Genomic DNA, 21,861 nt, shown 5'->3' with positions numbered 1-21,861 from the left:
CACACTCGGGAAAGCTGAGGCATAGAGAGACTAAGCTACTTGCACAAGATCACACATCCCCGTCAGTTCAACAGAAAGGAGCATAAACATAAGATTTATTACCTTATGGCCTAATGTTTAAACTATGATTACTGTACCATTTACTAAAGAAGATATAATAGTTGTATAAATCTTTGTCTTAAAATGGTTAAAACTAAAAAGCTCAAAACCTTAGCCATCAATCACCTAGGAATTTTGTTAATTAGAATACTCTTCTCTGTTATAGACAACCAAGGTATGAGGAACCTAAATTTAGATCTAATCATAAATGTTATAAATCCATTCTTTTTCTATTCTATAGTGATCTGGGATGCAAGAGACATCTTTAAGATGCAATCAAATTAAAATACGCTGATGGTATTTTTTAAATTATAAGAATGGCAACTAGTATTTATACATAAGATGTTCTCACCCAAAGGTTCTGTTGAATGAGTACTTACCCATTTTTGGAGGGGGTTTTAGACCGGTCCATAAAAACTGGCATCATACCACACAAATCTAAGGTTGACAACGTGGCTAGCTGTGGCCAATTTTTGCCATACCACATAATCGTCACTGATGAATCATTTATGGAAAGGTCAACGTGCTCCATGATGTACTCTTTTCCATTTTTTTCTTTCAGTATAATTACCCAACCTAAACCAGATATTCTGCAGAAAGAAAAGCTAAAAATGATTGCCTCATTGCAGAAAAAAAAAAAAAATGCTAAGGTCAATTTTACATATCATCTCTAAAGTATCTAGGTCCTAAAAAGTCAAAGTTGAAGTTCTCAGAAGGTGTCTGACATAAATTTTTTGTTCATCAATGGTCCTCTCTATAGAGCGTCTCTCCTCACCTCACAAACATTCACTGAACACCTACCATGTTCTCGGAACTAGCAACACACAGACAAGACCAAGTTCTGCCCAGAAGGAAGGATGCTCTGGATGCTATTGCTTTACTACACCAGATTACTAGGTTATTTCTGCTTTTCATAAAAACTTCAGACCATTTATATGGAATAAGGAAATGCTATACAGCTAGCAGATGCACAGGAACACAGGAATATATCAAGACCATCCCTCACAGTATAACCTGCACATACATCCTTATACACCCAATACCCTGAGCTTACACCATCCTTCTTTTTATGGTGACGTGCACATAACTGTTAAACGGGGCCCTCAAGTAGCCACATGCGCATGGCTCAAGAGGGTGCTCTGTACCTGAGGGCCTCTTTGGTTTTGACTGGAAGGCCTGTGTAAGTGTTGACAGGCTGGAGAACCTGAGCTAGCGCTGCTTTTACAGATGCTCTTTGTTTTGTGATATATTCTTTCTTCCAGTATCCAGCTTCTTTATCCTCAACCGACAGTAAGTTCATAGATACAGCAGTCGTCTCTGCTGAGTTAACTTTCCAGTTAGATCTTTTAGGTGAAAATGCAGTTGAATAGATTCTGATCCAAATAAAACTGGGGGAGAAGAGGAACTACGTTAACTAAGACACATTGTCATGCCGCTGCAGTAGCAATATATTACCTTAGAGATGCATGATCTCTTTAAATAGCCCGAGTCCACGAATGAATCAAACTGAATATTTACAGTCGCTCATGTGTTGAAGTGAACTGCAGTTTGAGGTAAGTGTTTCAGATTCATCAACCCCAGAAACATGTAGTAAAAGGAAAAGCTTGTTTCCCAGGGTCAAGTTAAAATGAGTGATCTCATGGTATGTGGCATCATCCAAACCACTGCCATCCTACAGCAATAATGGAATAACAGATTATAGAAAAATAACAAGAAATATACAAGGTGATTCCTATTGTGTTATTTTAAGTATATACATTTTTAAAGGATTGGAAAGGAACCATATATACAGGCACACATGGAGAAATGTCAGCAGCAATGGAACGGTATATTATTTTTGATTTCTATGTTTTAATTTTTCCACAAGGAACACATTATGCTTGCACAAAGAGAAGAAAGTGAAAAAATTCACTGCATAATGAATGAAAAAAATGAAGAAAAAAATAACAACAGTTAGTATTTTTTGAGCACTGTGTTAAGCATAATTTGAGCCCTTTATAAACGTTAACTACTTTAATCATCAACAAACCCATGAAGTAGCTACTATTATTGTCCCCACAGAACTGAAAATGTAATGAGGCCCCAGTGCAAAGATCTGGCCCAGGCCAGTCTGTGTAAGTCGAGGAAACGGTAGGCCCAGGGTTGTACCCACGCAGCCTCAACCAGAGCCCACCCTCCCACCCCCTGGGCTTCTCAGCCTCTTCAGTAGCACAGAAATCAACTTGAGGAAACCAAGAAATTTAACCAAATGCAGAGAGCCCATCAGCTACCAAGTTGACTCCAAATTCAGCTCTGAGCCACAGCCTGTGTGTCCCTCGTGCCCATCACACCCCGAGGCCCAGGAGAAGTCACAGGAACAGTGGCAATGAGCAGCTGAACAGAGCCCAAGGCACCTCTCTCCCAGCCACTGCTCTCCTTCAGGGAAAGAAAGAAGCTTCTCTTGGGGGAAACTGAGGCGGGGCTAAAATCAATCTCCTACAGTGGAAGGTGAGCTTTACATAAGTAAATGTAATGATGTGCTAATTTATGTCTCCACATTTCTGTGTAGTTCAGTGTGGGATGAGCTGGCCAGTGGCCAAGAGGCAGTGGGGAGAAGGCATGCCCCACGCTCCACAGGTGAGCCCGCACTCCGTCAGCTGGTCGTCACCCCAGAGCAAGGGGCACCTCGCAGACATTCCACTTGCACATGGGTCTCCCTGATGCAGGCAGTACACGGACTTCCCAACAGACTCACCCACAATCTGACCCCTACCAACACTCTTGCTAGTAAGCACTCTGAAATCATTTCTCACCCCACACAATCCTTTCACACCAAGTTTTCTGCCCTCAGGTATTTATTTTCTCAGTTCAGAAATGTCTGGCCTTTCATACGTGAGCTAAGAGTTGCAAAATGATGATGAGTTGAGTCCATGTAGGTAAATCTGACACTGTTTTGCCAAAATCCCTTGAGTAGGCGCTTTTAAAAACTCCCTTTACATAAAAGCTTGTTCGTATTTTCTTCAATTTATTTTACTCATCATCTTACTCCACAGAAGTGTTCCCAAATTTCTCACGGGGCCCCACAGAACTGCAGCTGAGTCTATTCCTGCCCATGCACCAGTGCTCCCAAACTACTAGAGCAAACACTGGGGGTAGGGGGAGCAGAGCACGAACCCCAAACCCCACACACCTTCAGTTAGAACTACACCTAACGTCTGTATGAAGAACCACTTTCACACACGGCAGCTTACCGTATTTACCACAAGTGAAGCCTAAAAAGAACATTTGATAGAATTAAAATGCTGTGCAGATTGTTCCGCTCGATTATTTATAAAATACAAATGTCAAGTATAAGATGCTTCTAACAAGTACTTAAAACCCAAACACAGTCATTTCTTGATCACCCATCCTGTTAAAAAACTAAGGTGGATTTGAGGACAAGGGCATAGTTAGCTATTCTGACTACCAGTCAGGCACAGACAAAATTCAAACAAGTTGTTGACAAAACGGGGCCAATTTAATGTTCTGATGAACAGTGTTAGTACGCCCTTTATGAAATCTAACTATAAAATCAGACAATGACTCTTAAAAATAAAATTCAACATATGCAGGGGCGCCTAGGTGGCTCAGTCGGTTGAGCACATCTTTTTTTTTTAAGATTTTACTTATTTACTTGACAGAGAGAGAGAGAGAGAGAGAGAGAGAGAGAGAGAGCACAAGCAGGAGGAGTGGCAGGAGCACCTGACTCTCCATTTCTGCTCTCGTTATGGTCTGGGGGGGCGTGGAATTGAGCCCCTTGTCAGGCTCCATGTTCAGGGTGGAGTCAGCTTAAGATTCTCTCCTTCTCCCTCACTCCCCCGCTCATCCTTGTGCACACATTCGCTCTCTCTCTTTAAAATAAAAATCTTTAAATAAAAAATAAAATAAAATGCAATGTACGCAATTAAGATATTTCTTATAACAAGAAAACAAACACAAGGGTAATTTAATCAGAAGCTCAGATTTTTAAAAGACAACTCCCAAGAAAGTGGGATGGGCACATAATTAATAATAAAAGCATGCAAGGAACAATACTAGAGGTATGGCCCCAAATCCACTGGAAGGCCCAGTGCCTGCACCATCTGGGCCTGTGAAGGTCAGTGGGGAGAGGTGATATTTAGAGAAACTAAGCAATTTATAATTTATCAGCTTATTGAGTAATTGGAGCTGTATCCTTAAAGTAAGAACCCTTCAAAGAGCTATAATTTGGATATTTAATTGACCTCTTTCATGAAAAATGCCTTACTGCACTTTGCTTTAGTGAATGTCTTCACCTCTTACTAAGAGTCATTAAGAAAGAGACACAAAATTGTTCTACATCCATTCTAGTACTGTCAAGAACATGCGTATTTCCCTTGAACCCACACTGAACCCACTTGTGTGCATACTGACACAGACAAGAGATGTATTTTTCCATACAGGAGACAACAGTTGCACCAATAGTAAGTTTGATCTTTTTCAGTTCATGCAAAGATATTCCTTTTTTTTTTAAACATGTAAATGCAAATCACTGGAAATATCCATTTGACCACTTAAAGCATTAGACATATTACATCTATTCTAAAAACACTTTCAAAAGTAACTCTTTTAAGTTTAAAAAAAAATGGTTAAAACGGTCTCACTAGTTTTCATGACTTCCATCAAAACGCCATCAAGAGACAAGAGAGAGATTTGGTTTTCTCCTTACTTGTCATTGGCCAGATGATAAAAGCGCCTATTCACACATCCAGCACACAGCAGGGTCACAGCATCCAAGTAGGAAAAGATCTTCAGCAAGATTTCTGAAGGCATCCTGTGAGAGGGGAAGAAATCAGAGAAGCGGGCAAGCATTTGAGCTAAAAGTTACCCAGAAAACAACAGGTGTTCACTTCCAAACAGAAGGTGACCAGCACCCCTCCTGTACGAGAGGCACTCTGTACCGTTAACTTCCACTGGTTTCTCAACTGAAATGTCTATCACAATCCTCATGACCTAAACGAATCCAGAGACCCAAGGTTACGGGAAGCTAACATCCTTGGCATGTTATTCATATTCACACACTGTGAATCCACAGGCAGGATTTCCCCACCTCCCTCATGAAAGTATGCATCATTCTTCAGGGAGATAAAAGGAAGTAAGAGAAAAAGAATGCGTTCTTAGCTATTCATTAAAAAATAACACAGAATCCTCCTCCTCCTCCTCAAAAAAAAAAAAAAAGGAACTGGAATAGGAAATATCCACTTATTTTTCACCTAACCCATACCACTCTCACGCACCCTCTTCCTGCATGTCCTCACACTTGAAACCTTCCTCTGGGGCTTTAAGGAGACACCAAGCCCCATAAGATTTTCTGAACTCTTTTCCTTTCTCATTTATGGCCTAAATAAATGACATTGAGCTGGATTCTCAATACCCCATGTATTTCTATGACCTTACACTTTTACAAAACAACTATCAGAATCTGAAAGTGTCCAGAAAACCTTACCAATGTGAGGAAGTCAGGAATGGGCACGTTTGGGCACGTTTGGACCTAAGGCTGGAAGAAAGTAAGCCAGAGAAGACGGGGGGGGGGGGGGGGGAGGCCTGGAGATAAAGAACTGAGGCAGTAAAACGCTTTGACCAATTTAAAATGGCTTGCCCCTGCTCTCCACTTGTGATTTTAACGATTTTAAATTTTATATTAAAATTAAAAAATAAAATATCAGGTTATCAAATGTTTCCATAGGGAAATAATCAGTCCCAAGATTCTGATAATACTGAGAAAGAATGAAGTAGATCCTCAGAGAAAAGATGATGAATGCAAGACAGGCCTGATCCGTGTCACTAGTCGAAGCTACCCCTACTCAAATCCTTCAGAGCTATTTAACCAAAGACTCCCTGATTGTTTAAACTAGCGGTTTTGCTTAGGGATTAATTAAATCCCTCCTGCCAAATGAAATTCCTTACATTCAGAGTCAATAAATTAGATGCTTTTAGTGACAAAATGTTGCTAATGCAGAGATGGTACAGTTGCAAGAAAGCACATTTTGTGACCCTTTGGGTTACCCATTGCACATAGTTTTCATATTTTGATTCAACTGTTTCACAAAAATTCAGTTATTATTTTTTTAAATAATTCAAAAAAATGTAGAGTTGGGCTTAAAGAAAACATTTCAGAAAGGTATCTGGCAAATCTTATCCAGGAAGAATTATTTAATTGGACTAAAATCCTATTCAAAGGCCATTAGAGAAGTTCACCCTCCTACCCAGCAGACTAACATAACGAAAGGGGGGGGCTCTCCCTGTACTTCTCTAGCAAAAGCAGAAAAACCCCACTTTATATTAGAACAGTAAAGATCAAAGACATTCCTAATTATTGTTCATGAGGTTTCCTCAAAGCCAGTACTATCACTATCCACACCCATATTGGGTCACTTTGTGTGGGATTCTAATTATTTCATGCTGCAGCGGAGGGAAGTGGGGAAGGATGGGGAAGGAGATGGGGCAAGTGAGAGACAGGACCATCCTAGAAGCTGCAAGTGTCAGAGCACAGGATCTGGTACAGAGAAGGTCCTCGAGTATTTGATGGATGGATGAACTGAATCAATATTCGTTCTGTTTCCCGTATCAGATCATTGTATGACAGATCGTGTTCTCAGACTACAGGGTTTAAAACTTAAATTACTGTCCTTAATTCTTTCTTTTTTAGTTTTCATTTCTTTTTTTCAGCACACACTTTTTTCATTTCTTCTTTCAGTACACACTGAAAGTATGTACTCTGTTAGCTGAGTTATAGTATCAAAGCCCAAAATTTAAAATCAGGTAACTTATGGTTGAATCTGAATTTTGCAATATGCAGACTATGTGAGCCATCCTTCGCTTGCTGTAAATGTCTGCAGTGATCCCACGCATTCAGGGCGCCACACAATGCTTAGCAGAGAGTTGGTGTCCCAGAAGCATCAGCACAACAAAAATCCACAGGCATCTCAGCATCAATTTCAAATAGTTCAAAAAAAGGATTCTGCAGAACCTTTCCAGGGCAAAATGGGCTCCCAAAGCACTGAAAGCTAAGAGACCCAGAGACCTCTGGAGCTTTTAGAAGAACACACTTTAATCTCCTTTCCACTGTTTCAAGGGTCTTTATCAACAGAATGTGAATAATTTTGAAGAACATTTTTTAAAAAGGAAAATTTACTTGTCACTTTTAGTTCACTTCATAAACCTAGTCTAATAATGACAGTGGTGACAGGCTGATGACTCACAGCAAACTCTCCATGTTGTACTTTCTTCCCACGCAATTCTATTCTCAGCTCAGAACAGCAGCTTGGTATGTACAGCATTGGAACTTTCTCTAAGAACTCCACCCCAGAGCCCCCTAGAAGAGCGCCAATTATTGCGACTCACCTCTCCAGAGACACAGGATGCACAGTGGAGGGCTGCTCACAGCGCCTTCCCCGCCCAGCGCACTGCTTCAGGGTAGTCCTTCCTGCACACCTGGCGCTTGGCCCCTTTCTGAAACTAAGATGGAAAAGTCAAGTTGTAAGAACAGGTGACCTGTCCAGTCCCCTCTACAAAACCGTAAAGGGTTCATAAACTCCAAGAATGACTCATTATAAAATTTCATCTCAGGAAAGGAGGAAGGAAGGAGAGAAAGAAAGGAGAAAGAAGGAAGGAAAGTAAGAAGGAAGTGGGGAGTGGGGTCGGACAGCCAAGGGACTGTGAAACATTCCATGTGTCCTGAGTAAGTAAACCTGAAAACTGGACTTACTCTGATGCGTTTTAAACATAAGATTAATCACTTCTGGCCTTTTGGCTAAGATCAAGTGTAGTAAACAGTAAGATTAAACATTTGCTTTTATAGAATGTCAACATATCAGAGAGGTGCTATAAAGCTTATTTAGTGGAATAAAAGGAAAAAAATAAAATGTTATCAACTGGCCGGCTTCAACAATAGCACAAATGTAACAAAAAACTGCATCAATCAAGAGAAACTTTAGATTTGTGAACCAGAACTGCCCACATAATCTACAACCTTGCTAGTCGTTGAGGGATAACTGGCTCCAACCCTGGCTGCAGCGATCACAGCCACAGAAACACCAAATACTCATCCTCCAATTTTTTTAACATTTTAAGTATCTCACATTCAATGGAATATATTTAACTGGCCATCTATTTTTTATTTTAGTGGTACAAAAAAATAGTAAATCTTACAATCAAAGGCTTTTAAGATTCAATGAAATAAGGTATCATATTTTATGCAGTTAGTTCTTTTCAGAAGTTCCTAAAATAAATTTTTATTAAAATCAGCCCTCAAAACCAGCACTGCTCCACAGCAGCTTGGTAGGGATCTGAAACCTACCCAGAAACCCAGGAAGGCATGGAGCCCACAGCCTTCAGTTTCTAGGCAGCAGCCCCCAGACAGACCTACTGGTGGATACGCTAATTCTCTTGGAAAGGTTTGGAAGCTGCTTCTTTACCACACACACAAACATACATACATCAATTACTGACCCGCCTCCCACCCAGCATGTGACTAAAATCTAGAGCATAGGTTCCACACACCCAGTTCACCAATATGCCATTGCTCTGAGTATGTACTTTGGTCACCAAGAGTTTAGCACCCCCCATTTTTCCTACCAAGCCGATTCCCTGGATATACTTGGACTAACAATCAAAAAGGATATGGGTAACAACTGGGGGCAAAATGAGGGTCACGAGAAGTTGGAAGGAAGGGCAATCATCTCTCTGGAAGTAGAAGAACGAAAGCCCCAGGGATGGATCTGAACAGAGGATGGTCCTAGATCCCAAGCACGGCCCCGCCCATAGGAGGCACAGGGAGCGCATGGCCCATAACGGAGCACAGCCTGAAACCCCCCGTGGAAAAGGGCACGCCATGATGTGCACATCCGCAAACACTCAAACTGCCTGATGATTCCCCATGGGCTTCTGAGCAGCCAGAGAATTAGTTTGTCCTCCCTTTCTAGGTTTTTCTCTTCAGAAACAGCATAATGGCTGGTCATGATAAGCCCTCAATAAACATTAGCTAGCATCTGCATGCTGGCACCTCCACCTAGGAGAGGAGGGACATAGTAAACCTTTCCAGACCCTGGAGGATAACAAAGTCACCGAGGTAAGAAACGCTGGCTACCCAGGCCTCTCCATGCCCGCTTCAGCAAAAGACATTCAACATGCCAGTGAGTTCTTGGGAACGCAGAGAAGTTAGGCAGAACCAGTGGTACCCAGTCTGTGCCCAGCAGCACAGGAAGGGGAGGGACAGCAGGCAGAAGGGACCCTCATTTGGAAAGCTCCACCACGCCCTCCCCCTTTATCCAGAAAACTCCACCTATGCAACAGATTTTTGTATTTCTGTTGAAAGTATTATTTTAGCAAAGATTTCCACAACAGAAAAGCTTCAACTCCACTGACCTGGCTCTAACACAGTAATGAGAAGTGAAATACAATTTCCTAATTGTGTTAGTGTCCTAGGGCTGCCTTAACAAACTGACTCAAACTAGGTGGCTTAAAACAACAGATATTTGTTTTCTCAGTCCTAGAGGCCAAAAGTCCAAAGTCAAAGTGTTGGGAGGGCCATGCTCCCTCCACAAAGTCTCTAAAGAAGACTCCTTCCTTGCCCCTTCCAGCTTCTGGTGGTTGCTGACAATCCTTGGTGTTCCTTAGCTTGTGGCAGCTAAGATGACCAACTCTGCCCTCTGCTGCGTCTTACCCAGCCATCTTCCCTGGGTGTCTCTTCTTACAGGGGCGCCAGTCACATTGGGGTTAGGATCCATCCTAACCCCAGTGTGACCTCATCTTAACTAGTTACATCTACAAAGACCCCATTTCCAAATAAAATCACATCCTAGGGTTCTGGGTAAATGCGAATTTGGGGAGCACCATTCAACACAATACACAATTTTTAAACATATATTTTTAAATGATTTAAAAGCACTCCTTATTTTAAGTCGTTAACTTCTTGTAAATTCTGTACCAATCTGTATTACATAGTCAAAAATCAAGTATCTTTAGTTGACAGAGGGTTCTAACACATAAGCTTTAAATAAAAGGCATTTCTATTACTCCTCCGTCAAGTAATACTATCTGCCGGGATTTCCCAGCCAGTGACCCTTGGACCCCTGCCAGTATTCATGGTCATCCAAGGAGTCTGGGGGTCTGTATATACACATTGTATGTGAAGACTGAGGAAAGCTTCCTTAACTTAAATGAATACTGCTGGGGGGCACCTGGGTGGCTCAGTCGGTTAAGTGTCTGCTTTCGGCTCAGATCATGATCTCAGAGTCCTGAGATGGAGTCCCGCATCGGGCTCCCTGCTCAGCGAGGAGTCTGCTTCTCCCTCTGCCTGATGTTCCCCCTGCTTGTGCTCTCTCTGTGTCAAATAAATAATTTTTTTTTTTTTAAAATGAAGACTGCTGGGGGGTCCTCAAATATAAATTTGTTTAAAAGCATTAGTAAATTGGGATGTCTGGGCAGCTCAGTTGGTTAAGCGTCTGCCTTCGGCTCAGGTCATGATCTCAGGGTCCTGGGTTGAGCCCCGCATCGGGCTCCCTGCTCAGCGGGGAGCCTGCTTCTCCCTCTACCTGCCGCTCCCCCTGCTTGTGCCCTCTCTCTCTCTGACAAATAAATAAAATCTTAAAAAAAAAAAGGCATTAGTAAATTGGTAACAGCTTTTTGCCACACATATTTCTGCAATCAAAAAGTATCAAAAAAATAAAGTCTATTACACCCTAAGTCCTTTCCAAGGGAGTGGAAGAAAAGTAAATTAATATGCTGTATCAATCCGTTTCAATCTAACAAACTGGCAAAGACCAAATAAAGAACATCTCATTCACTGCTGGGAGCACAAATTGGTATAAACAGTATGGAAAACCAAATCTGGTAGTGTTTATCAAGAGCTTAAAAGGCACTTGTATTTTTTTAAGCCAGGAATTTCACTTGTACAAAATATATCCTTAAGCAAGAAAATGAGCCCAAAAATGTGACTCGAGAAAGTCTGTCTCAGAGTTGTCTGCACTGACGAACTTCCAGAGACAGTACAGGGATTGGTTAAACAGCCTGGCTCCATACAGTGAACAAAGCTCAGCCAATTAAAATGGACAGTTTCAACACAGGTGAAAGTGTCTGAGACAGAAACGAGCTCATGATGCCTTCCAGATGTCTGCATGGCTTGGTCCCTCACCTCCTTCAGGTATTCATGCAAATGTCACCATCTCACTGACAACTCCTCTCTCAAACTCCAACCCATACTACACACACACACACACACACACACACACACACACACACACACACACGATGCATGTACACGCACGCACTCTAGGCCCCCTCCTTATTTTTTTCCTTAGCACCTATCACCATCCATCACTACACATCTTACTTATCTACTCCGTTCACATCACTGGAATTATAAGCTCCCCATCTGCAGGTCTTTTGCACAAGTTTTTTTCACTCCTGATTCTTCACCCACAACATCCTGGCATACAGAGACAGTCAATAAATACCTGCTACATAAATAACATATCAGTTGAAAAAAGCAGGCTAATTCAGGATACACTACATAATCATATCTTTGATTTTGTCTTTTAAGAGAAAAAGTAAATACGCACAAAGGAAAAAGTTCTGGAAGGAAAGACAAAGAAAAATCTTACAAGGTTTTTGGGTGGTGGTTGTTTTTAAATGGGGGCTGAGGAATTGAAGGGCCAGAACTCCATGTATTTTCTAGTATTACTTAATATATTGAATATGCAATGAACTGTGGGATTTTTATTGTTTTAATTTCAAAACGAGAATCCCATACACGAGAAGGTTTGGACTCACAGTGTGATAGCATAAGCCTTTAGGGCAGGTACAGTGGTTCCAAAGGCATCCACACAGCTGGAGGACCAGCTGCCCTGAAATCTGGGGGCACACCCAAAAGCTCAAAAGTTCTTTGAAGTCTCTTAATTGATCTTAAGAATTAATGCAAATGTTGCATTCTACTGGATAACTTATCTGTGGTTGTCTTATTGTACAAATGTATTATATTACTTACCAGTTAAATTACTTAACATTTTTCCCAAAGCCACTGCATTAATTTTACACGTCAGGAGGATGCCCCATGCATTCCCACTGGCACCTGTTTGAGAAATACAGCCTTTCTCTTGCTGTTTTACTTATCCAGAATTAAAATAGATCTTATGAATCCCTATTTCACAAATCAGAGAAGACTATAGTTCTAACAAGGCACTTACAGTGACTCATTCAAGGTCCCAACATAGAGGCCAAGAGCCCCAGAGACTTTCCCATCTCCCGACTGTCCTTCCAGAGCTCTTCTGACTGTATTATATTATTATATTCTATATCTTATCAGTATGGCTTTTGGTATTATTGAAAGTACCTCTCCATTTCTCCATAAAATAAACCAAGTGCACATTTTCAAGGGCCACACAATTAACAAATCAGTAAGTTCCATGCATGTCCTCATGTAGATTTATGTGTCTACAAAATTAAGTGCATACTTAGCTGACATAATTAGTAAGATGACATTTAGTTTAAAAACAGTTTTTAAGTAACAGATTTTGCCTGAGAGCTTTGAATAAATTCAATATTTAAAAAAATTTACCTTTAAAAAAAAGAGAAAAAATTATCTTCTGTCCCTAAGTTTTGATACTTGATAAACCAAAGAAACTAGATCAAGTCGAAATTAAGCCAACCTGATATCCTTTCTGCTATTTTTCTCACAGTTTATGACATTTACACATGTTCACATTTTTTCATTAAAAAGGGAGCTGATTCCTTATTAAAATCTAATTTTTCTGCAGTGAGACAATAAAAATCACCACCTACTTAGACCATCTGCAATCATTCTTGGCAGCTGATTTTTCTTTCCCATAAAGAATGCAGACCTCACCAAATCACAGGTTGACATGCGGGCTCCAATGCCAGGCACTCTAATTACATCATCACCAAGAAGTTCGCTCAACTTACAAAGCAATAGAAGATTCATCACATAAAAATCATTCTGCTCCCCACTGACAGAGCTGTATATATAAAGACTAATTTTAGGAATCGTGGCAAATTGATTTAAAGTTCGAGGCTCCAATTTAAATGCCACTGTTTCTCTCCTACAGAAGTTTTGAAGGCACTGTCACCATTTTAGTTCTCACGAGGCTTGTGGTATGTCTAGCACTGCCGCTATTCTCAAGAACCAACTATTACCATAATACTAAGGTGCAGAGAACCACTTCTGAAGCCAGGGTAAGTGGGTAATGGACCCTAGGATGAACACGGGACGACATCCTGGAGATTCGGGAGAACACAAAGTAATTTAAGTTATGGAACTCTTAAATAACAGAATCATACTTTATACATAAACATAGACATTTGGTTTGTTAGAAGGCATAATACACATGAGTTTTCCTATCTTACAAATCATGAGGACTTGCAAGCAAAAAGACTCCTCAAGAATGCAAATTGTTCTTTGTATTGTCCCTCCACCTGGGAACCAACTGGGATGATGGGCATAAAGCGAGGAACCACTCACCATAAAACGAGAAGAATCTGATAAGGTACCACGATAGCACACCGACACCTCTAACAGACTGCATCTTTCACTGTGAAATGAACCTGAGTCATCACCCTGGGAGTTCAGCTAAAGATCCTTTTGGAATGTACCTGCAGCCTCCCGCTTCCTGACCCTTCCCCATCTCCTCAAAACTGCCTTCTCTCACCGTAGAAGAGGGCCACCCTTCAGAACCAGGGTGCCCAAGAGAAATGAAGGAGATGGGTCTCTAGACCCCAGGACAAGAACGCAAGCCCAGCACCTCGTCAGGAAGACAGGCAGAAGGGGACGAGGGATGGACACGAACGGGTGGCTATCAACAGGCATCCCTTCAGGGTGTGCCTAGAAACCGGCCGCCCGGGGGGCTCAGCTGCGAAGCAGCCAACGCTTGGTTTCAGCTTGAGCCGTGATCTCAGGGTTGCGAGCTTGAGCTCCCCGGTGGGACTCGGCCCTGGGCGACTGGCCTGCTTAAGATTCGCTCCCTCCCTCTCCCTCCGCCTCCCCCCGCCTCTCTCCAAAAGAAAAGAGAAGAAAATGCAGAGGAGCCCTCGAAGCTGGAAGCGCAGAAACTGCCCCGGGAAAACACGTTCCCAGCCCAACCCACCCGCCAGAATTATCCGCTTAGGGGCTGTGTCCTCCATTCACCAACCACGGGCGGGAAAAGAAAATTGGTAACTTCTCAAAAGAAGATTCCACTTTCCTAGCTTGCAAACTCCTAAAGAGGACGAAAGGTGAGTTCCCGCCCCAGGAAAAGCAAGGAGCCTGGGGGACGCGTTCTGAACGGGTGCCCTCCCGCGACCTGCAGGTACAGACCCGTGACAGGCCCCTGCCCTCACAGGTGCAGCTCATCGGCGCGGCGAAGCGCCGCGAGCCTCGGCTCCAGGGTTCCCAGTTCCCCACAGTGCCTAGCACTGAATGAAGACAAGGAGGAGGGCTGTTCCCCGGGGAAGCCAGCCTACTTGTGTCAGGACGGGGGGTAACTGCGCGTTTCCAAGTTGAGGGCATTTCCTCCCGCCATTCTTCAGAAACACACCGCGCTGGGCCGAAGAACGAAAACAGAGGGGGAAGGGTGGCGGGGTACTGACCCGACCCGCGGCCCCCAGTCACCTGAACCCGGCGGGCCCGGCGGCCTCCCGGTCAGTCCCCGGGGCCGCGCCGGCGCCGCCGGGCGGCAAACGCGGCGCCTGGAAGCCGAACCAAAGCTGCTGCAGGAGCCGGCCGCGTCCCGTCGCCATGGAGACCCGGCGGGAGCGCCCGAGGCGGAGAGGCGGCCCGAGGGAGGAGCGCGCCACCCGCGCCACGCCCCCTCGACGCCGACGCCCTCGCCGACGCCTGTGCGTAAGGGCGGGGCGAAGGGCGGCACCGCCCTTCCGCCGGCCTCGGGAGCTCTTCTAGAAACTTCTGGGGCCCTGCTTCTTCCCACGCCCCACGGCCGGAGGCTGAGGACGCTGCGTGGCAAGCGGACCGCTGAGTTTCGGCCACTGGCGTTGGGCACTGCGGCGGCCTCGTCCCTACCCCCTGCTGGCTCTGGGGAAGTTTGTGCTGCTTCCTGTCCGCTTTTCTTGGGGAGAAACCGAAACGCAAAGGCTACGTCATTTGCCCATGAGGAGGGGCAAAGCCACAATCAGACCGAGAATTTCCCAGTTTACAGTCCTCCCAGAGAGTCACAAGAACACCCAGCTTATAATTTGCTAATTTGATTTTTGTCAGTTGCGGGGTTACTCCGCCCACCCCCGCGGCGCCACGTACGTGCCGCGCAGGTGTCGGGAACTCTCGAAGGTAGCGGAAGGGCCACGCTCTCTGGCCGCCTTGCACTACGGGAAATGTAGTCCTGGTGCCTTTCCTGCTCTGTGAAGGGGGAGGGCCTCGAACTACTATTCCCAGGGCGCCTCGAGGTTTCCCAGGTTACTTTGCAGAGGCATGGCGGGTAGTGTGTGAACGTCGGTCCGGAAGGTGATTAAAGCCCTTGAATTCGATTAAAAAGAGCATGGAAGGGAAGAGGAAGTGGACGCAGCTTCTTTCGTGAGCTAACGTTTTTGCCGAAAACGCCGTGCGGAATCACCCTTGTGAATGTGTAGCCCTGAGTACACTCCGGCTGCGTGTGTATCGGGCCGTGAAGCTTTGCTCTTCGTAGTTGGCACCTTTCCACAGCGGAGCAGTTTTCTGTGATCATGATGTGTACCTTCTTACGGGCTGCACAGTGTGCGGAGAAGCTGCGCGGGTCGTCGGGGAAGCGGTTGTTCCCGCCCCACTTGGTGCTGAGCAGAGCTTGCCTGAAGACCGCGCCCCGCCTGAGCTGGGCTGTGCGGGAGCGAAAGGAAACGGTGCAACCCCGGCGTATCCTTGGAGTCGCCCAGAAAACCATCTGGACGCAGGGCCAGAGCGCGCAGAGGCTGGGGGACGACGGCAGCAAACAGGTGTCTGTGCACAGCCAGGGGCGGGAAGCCGGCGTCTCGACGTCACAGAAAGGTAACGGGGTGGTCAGTCTTTCCAGCAAACGTGGCGAGAGCTCCCCGTGCGCTTCCGCACGGGCTCGGTGCTAGAGACGGGAAGACCGTTCAACACAGTTCAGAATTTGAGAAAAGAGACCTGCAGTTCTCTTCGCAGACTTGAACCCGGATTTCAGAGTTGATTTTTACATAACTTTGTTGAATTATGTCTAGAAGATTTTTCTCAACTTTTTATCAGTTTTAGCGTGGAGCTGTATAAAACTTCACCATTGTTTGAAAGTTTATCACAAGTAGATTTCACAGCTGTCCGTTACCTCCGTTGAGCTTCCTGCTCACTCCCTCAGACATTAAAACCATGTATGAGGCACACTTCCCCAGTTTCACACAACTGAAAATTAAGACCACATTTCCCTAATCCTAACTTCCTAATGGCCGCGTCAGTGCGCTTGAAAACGACCGTCCACGGGTATTTTTGACCTTCCACTTTCTCTATGCTCGACGCTTGAGCAGATGCTAGTGGGTGTGCCAGGGAGTTCCTGTACACAGATTAGCACCTGATGAAGAAGAAACAGTGAGAACACAGTAATTGTGCTCCGGAGAGAGTACCGGCGAGCGTAACGCAGACACAGAGTGATTGGGTGTGATGAGCAGGTATTATTGAGGCATAACCCGTATGGATTGGCTCAGGTGGGTCAGCTCAGCTCCTGAATGACTCCTGTGCCCAGATGTTGAGACAGACTCAACATGGGCAGTAATAGAACATAGATAATGGGAAAGGCAAAAATGTAGCTCTGTCAGGAAAAGTCAGAGTTTTCATAGATGACCTAATGAATTTAATGTTTATTGTTTATTTCTTCATTTCTCAAGTAATCTGTAGAAAAAATAAGTAAAACGGAAGCAAACGGTTGAGACGCCACGATTATACCGTGCAAAGATGACTATTGTTAATTTTGCTCTATGTCATTTCAATACGTAAAGTCTTTAATAACATTAACAAAAAAAAAGGTATGCTATCAAGTGTGTAATCTGCTGAATATGTAAAACACATAATCATTCATTCAAACAGCCGGAACAGGGTTGTGAGGGATGATTGAAAACCCAGCACGAGTGAACAGCCTGTATGCGGAGGGCAGAGGCACAAGTGTCAAAGAGCGTCTGTGCGGTCTTCTGGCTCCAGCAGCAGTGCTGCTTACACTGCACATGGGTCCTACCGCAGAGTCCTGTCCTCATCCGCACCCCATTCAGAGGTGACAGCCTTCCTGGTGGCTCAGTGAACGAGTGGGAGCAGTATTCCCAAATGTGGGATATGCTGCCCGCAGAGTACAGAGGGACCTATCACAGCGTGGTATGGGATGCAGTAGTTTCTTTTATTTGGGATGGGGTATCTTAGCATGCCCCACGCAGTGTACCCCTAAGAGTTTTGCATATGTGGTCGGTGAACCCTGGATCTGCTCTCTGGGCTCATCCCCCCCACACACACACACTTGGAGTACATGTGTTTACCAAGCTTTCTGACACACATGCCCCTTGTTACTTTGGGCTCTAATATGATGGCGTAAATAGAATGGACAAATGTGATGTTTTGCAGAATGTCCACAACAGTGTTGTCCAAATAAAACTTGACTCAGTGATGGAAATGTTCTATCTGTATGCGGTCTCTGTGTGGTAGCCACTAGCCACATGTGGCCATTCAGCACTTGAAGTGTTGCTAGTGTGATTGAGGAACTGGGTGTTTATTTAATTTTAAGTTAACTTAATTGTAAAATTAAACTCAAATAGCCATGTGTGGTGTGTGGTTACTGTACAGGACAGCCAAAATCCAGAAGGTCCAGGTCCCTTAAAACGAGGTGATAACAAGTGGGAGACCTAACAGATCCTAAGCAAGGCCATACACGTGCACTGTAGTCTGTGTCATGTTCCCACAAACCCTGCTGCTCCTTCTCAGTAGAGATGCCAGATCTAGACAGGTTCTTCATTTTCTAAGTTTATTTGCTTCACAAATCTGGCCAAGCAAATTTCTGTTCTAAATTCCATTCTGTTTATACTGTGTGTGCAGCCAGTGGGGGGTGGGGGTGGCAGGGTGGGAAGTGACTGTCAGAGTTGAGGCCTGTTTCGATCCCTTGGACTGCAGCTGACAAAGCAAACACTTGGTCTGTGAGCAGCAGAATGTGCCTGGCGCTGCCCAGTCTGTATCGTGTTTTCATGCCGAGGGCCTGCATCACTTGTTCTAGTGTTTTTTCGTCTGAGAAAGTAAAGAGGTATTAAAATTGTAATACTAAATAAAGTACAGATTCCCTGGCCCAGAACTCTATTGAGGTTCTTTTGAAAACTTTCTTCAGGTGGTTCTGATTCACAGGGAGGCTTGGGAGCAGCCACTCCAGAGCACACGCAGACCCCCACATGGGGTCCTGAGTCCACATGTCCCCCACTAGAAGTGCTGAAGCCGTGAGTGCTCCCGCCTGTCAGGCACACATCTAACTCAGCTGTGCTTTCTCTCCACAGTGAAAGAAGCTGGAAGAGATTTTACCTATTTGATTGTGGTGCTTTTTGGAATCAGCATCACAGGTTGATCACAGCAAGTACAATACCAACCCCTAAAATCTTTTAACTTAACATTTGTCTTGCTCTTGCTTTGCTTGATCTTCTTTTTCTATAATTTGCAGGTGGCTTGTTTTACACAGTTTTCAAAGAACTTTTTTCTTCATCAAGCCCTAATAAGATCTATGGGAAAGCCTTAGAAAAATGCAGATCACACCCTGAGGTTAGTCTTCCAGATGGAATCACACACACTCTGAAGATGGGGAAAAAATGCCCCCGGGGCCGGGGCGGGGTGGGCAGGGAGCCAGAACACACATATTGGTTCTGAGAGTAGTGATGTTTGTATGATAATAAAGTCATATGGTTGGATTGTGATTATGTTATTAGCTCTCTGTTCTGTACTTGAAATGCTTTAGGACCCCCTAAAGGTCTGTGTAGCAGTGTTTTCATTCTAATTATACAAGAGAGTCACTTGTTGTCATAGATATTAAAGGCTTAGACCTTGCCAGAGTATTAAACTCTTGTGGTAAGTTTCTAGCCTTGTAAAAACCTGATCCATGAGCTCGTGATCATAATAGTAATTATTGACACTCGCTGAAGGCACATTATGCACCAGGCACTACACTCAGTGCCTCATCGTTCTTGGCTCTCACAGAAACCGTTTGTGTTAAATACTGCGACTGTTTGGCTTGCAGAAGGAGAGACCGACACTTCAGAGATTAGGTATTGCTGAGATCGCAGAGCTGTAAGCGGGACAGCCAGGACCTGAGCCCAAGTTTGTGTGACTCCAAAGCTTATGTCTTGAGCGCAGCCTGCCCAAAGCATTCCCTGGAAGGAGGCTGACGTATGGAAAAGTTGCCCACGTTCTGTTAGGGGTCCTGCCAGAAGGAAGGCTTTCCGCGATGCCTTCCGGTCACAAATAGCCAGCGCAGCCATTGTAGCGCCAAGAGTTCCTACTCCCTGGGTGGAAGGCTTCAGCGTGGAAAAATATTACCCATTGAAATCTTAATCTTTATACCTTGAAGGAAAACAGCAGATAGCACCAAAAACTATCAGGGCAGCTTCTCACACATACCCAGGTGTGTGAGAAACAACACGCACCACCCCGTGACGGGCGAGGTACGAAGATCCAGGTGCCCTGACTGGTTTCCCTGGGGCCTCACCTCCGCTTGCTCCACCTGTTTCTCCAATCCTGTCAGGGAGGAGACCTCAGGCATCTTGCTCTTTAAATCTGTTGATTTCTTGCCATTGGACTGTGGGCTGTCAGTGAGAACCATGGAGGAGGAGGCAGGGAAACACATCTCTGAGTATGTGGGAAATGAGCAGGGAATAAGGAAGGTTCCAGTTACAGTTACTTTTTTTTGGAAAGGCTCCAAAGTATTTGCATTTTAAATTCAAGAAGAGCTACATTTCCATGTCATTATCAGTTTTCCTGTTAGGAATCATGGTTTCATACCTCTCGATCTGAGGTGATTATTGCAGGCTTCCCCCGGTATCTGAAAGTGGCGCACTCCCATGAAAGCTCTCATTTAAGTCAAGGGCGTGAAGCAAGGGCACAGCCACCATTTTCTGAAAGCAAAGAGGCCTTTGGGTTTTGTTCAGTTAGCAAACAGGTACTAATGTAGGATCTTCTTTAGAGTGAAGTCGTGAAGCGAACATTTGGATAGCTGGAGAAACCTGTACTCATTACCTTTCACCGTCTTTAGTGACTCAAAAAATTGTCTTGTTCTTGTACCTTTGAGTATTAGACCCCATGAGATACATTTCACTAAAAACATTCAAATGTGTGTTTAAACGTTTGCCCACCTTGTTGTGCCTGGTTTTTGTGGGAAGTAGGAACACCTGTCGTGAAGCCATGGGTCACACCACAGGGTCACCGACTAAAGTGCACAAAAGACGTACTTGTGGAAGCAGGTTTTTCATTATTGGGAGTTGTCATTTTGAAAAGGTCCCAGGCTTAATTTGTTTTCTTAAAAAAAATCACTTGATTTGTCAGAAAATATTACCCTGAGAAGCGTGAAAGGGTGGAGGCCTTACCGAGTCCCACACTGCATCTGTCCCATAGGTCATCAGTGTGTTCGGCGAGCCTGTGAAGGGCTACGGGGAGGCGACGCGCCGCGGGCGGAGACAGCACGTCAGGTACCGCGCTTCGCGTGCGTTCCAAAAACTCGGGGTCATTTTTAAGTGACAGGAATTGAGGCTGTGCTCTTTCGTTTTCTTGACAGTTTTATTGAATATGTAAAGGATGGGCTGAAACACATGCGCGTGAAGTTCTACATCCAGGGCTCTGAGCCTGGGAAGCAAGGAACAGTGCATCTTGAAGTGAAGGAGGTGTGGGGACTGGGTGGGGACTGGGTGGGGACCGAGGGCTCTGGGGCCTAAGCGGGACGTAAGCCCTGGGGACAAAAGTTACACCTGGAAATATGTTTGTTTTCCAGAACCCAGAAAGTGGCGAGTATGAGTTTCGATATATATTTGTTGAACTTGAGCCCTACCCTAGAAGGACTATTGTCATTGAAGATAATCGATCCTGAGGTGATTGCAGGGCCTCAGCAAGCATGGCTTCCGGGCAGATGTGGCATGGTGTGGACCCCCAGCCCTGCTCCTCCCTGCTCCTCCCTGCTCCTCCCGAGTCGGTAGAATGAGGCAGGACAGAGTGTGTAGCTCAGAAAAAATGCAAGTGGGTAGTCATTGCATTTAAACACAGTGAACTGGAGGTTCTCTTGTAGAGGGCAAAATCATGACGTGGAACATAGTTTATGCTCTCTCTGAATCGATCATGGACAGTATTTCTGCTCTAGTTAATATTCTCTTTCATGATAAATCTTCGTTAATTAAAAATTTTACACCATGTAAATAAAAGAGTTGACTATTTTATGCTTTTATGTTGTATAACTGTATAAAATCTGAAATAAAGTCAAAACTAACAAAAAGATGTCAGAAGCAGCTTGTTTCCATAGACTTCGGAATCTGACTTGAACACGTGAAAACATTTGAGGACTGTAGGAAGTTCAGTGACAAGTGCACATGATAAACGTACTCCACGATGCCTGTGGAAAGGCTGTAGTAATGTAGCGTATCTCGTACTTCATCCTCAGTGAGTGGGCACACTGTGTGTGGTGGGAGAAGCCCACACCCGCTGGTCAGGGGGACTGGTCCCTCAGGTGCACATCAGACCTCGCCATCCTGGCTGGTTAGTACAGCAACGAGAGGACAGGTGCAAGCGTCTGACCACAGATGGCA

At 44.5% G+C, this 21,861-nt stretch overlaps 2 protein-coding genes across 7 annotated transcripts in view; one reads left to right on the top strand and one right to left on the bottom strand.

Annotated features, from left to right (window-relative positions):
• Positions 1 to 15,398, bottom strand: part of FBXO15 (F-box protein 15) — a 47,540-nt gene extending 32,142 nt beyond the window's left edge. Inside the window, exons 1-5 of one of the 6 annotated variants that reach the window (XM_073898035.1) lie at positions 15,380 to 15,398; positions 7,480 to 7,593; positions 4,805 to 4,909; positions 1,245 to 1,487; positions 480 to 704 (exon numbers count right to left, since the gene is read on the bottom strand). In XM_073898035.1, coding sequence (XP_073754136.1) covers positions 480 to 704; positions 1,245 to 1,487; positions 4,805 to 4,908 — 572 coding nt within the window. In that variant the 5' untranslated portion in view covers position 4,909; positions 7,480 to 7,593; positions 15,380 to 15,398. Of the gene's footprint in view, positions 1 to 479; positions 705 to 1,244; positions 1,488 to 4,804; positions 4,910 to 7,479; positions 7,594 to 13,612; positions 13,632 to 14,715; positions 14,939 to 15,379 lie in introns of those variants that run through there. The other 5 variants (XM_073898032.1, XM_025886693.2, XM_073898034.1 and 2 more) reach the window with 5 other exon arrangements.
• Positions 15,075 to 21,551, top strand: TIMM21 (translocase of inner mitochondrial membrane 21). The gene is made up of 6 exons (XM_025886710.2): positions 15,075 to 16,099; positions 18,583 to 18,645; positions 18,744 to 18,841; positions 20,684 to 20,757; positions 20,844 to 20,949; positions 21,057 to 21,551. Exons 1-6 carry the CDS (start codon positions 15,802 to 15,804, stop codon positions 21,150 to 21,152), a joined length of 735 nt encoding a protein of 244 aa, XP_025742495.1. The 5' UTR covers positions 15,075 to 15,801; the 3' UTR covers positions 21,153 to 21,551.
• Positions 21,552 to 21,861: the final 310 nt, after the last annotated feature.

This window comes from Callorhinus ursinus, unplaced genomic scaffold, assembly GCF_003265705.2.
Source record: "Callorhinus ursinus isolate GAN/ISIS: 27379988/994484 unplaced genomic scaffold, GSC_fseal_2.0 scaffold11, whole genome shotgun sequence".
Classification (NCBI taxonomy): Eukaryota; Metazoa; Chordata; class Mammalia; order Carnivora; family Otariidae; genus Callorhinus; species Callorhinus ursinus.
Note: the sequence above shows the minus strand (reverse complement) of the source record. Positions and strands in the feature narration are given on the sequence as shown.

What these genes read in the sequence shown, in the direction of transcription:
- TIMM21 (XM_025886710.2), top strand. Translation starts at nt 15,802, where the DNA reads ATGATGTGTACCTTCTTACGGGCTGCACAGTGTGCGGAGAAGCTGCGC. An exon ending in CGTCTCGACGTCACAGAAAG is followed by an intron (nt 16,100 to 18,582) that starts GTAACGGGGTGG and finishes TTCTCTCCACAG; the next exon opens with TGAAAGAAGCTGGAAGAGAT. An exon ending in GGGCGGAGACAGCACGTCAG is followed by an intron (nt 20,758 to 20,843) that starts GTACCGCGCTTC and finishes TTTTCTTGACAG; the next exon opens with TTTTATTGAATATGTAAAGG.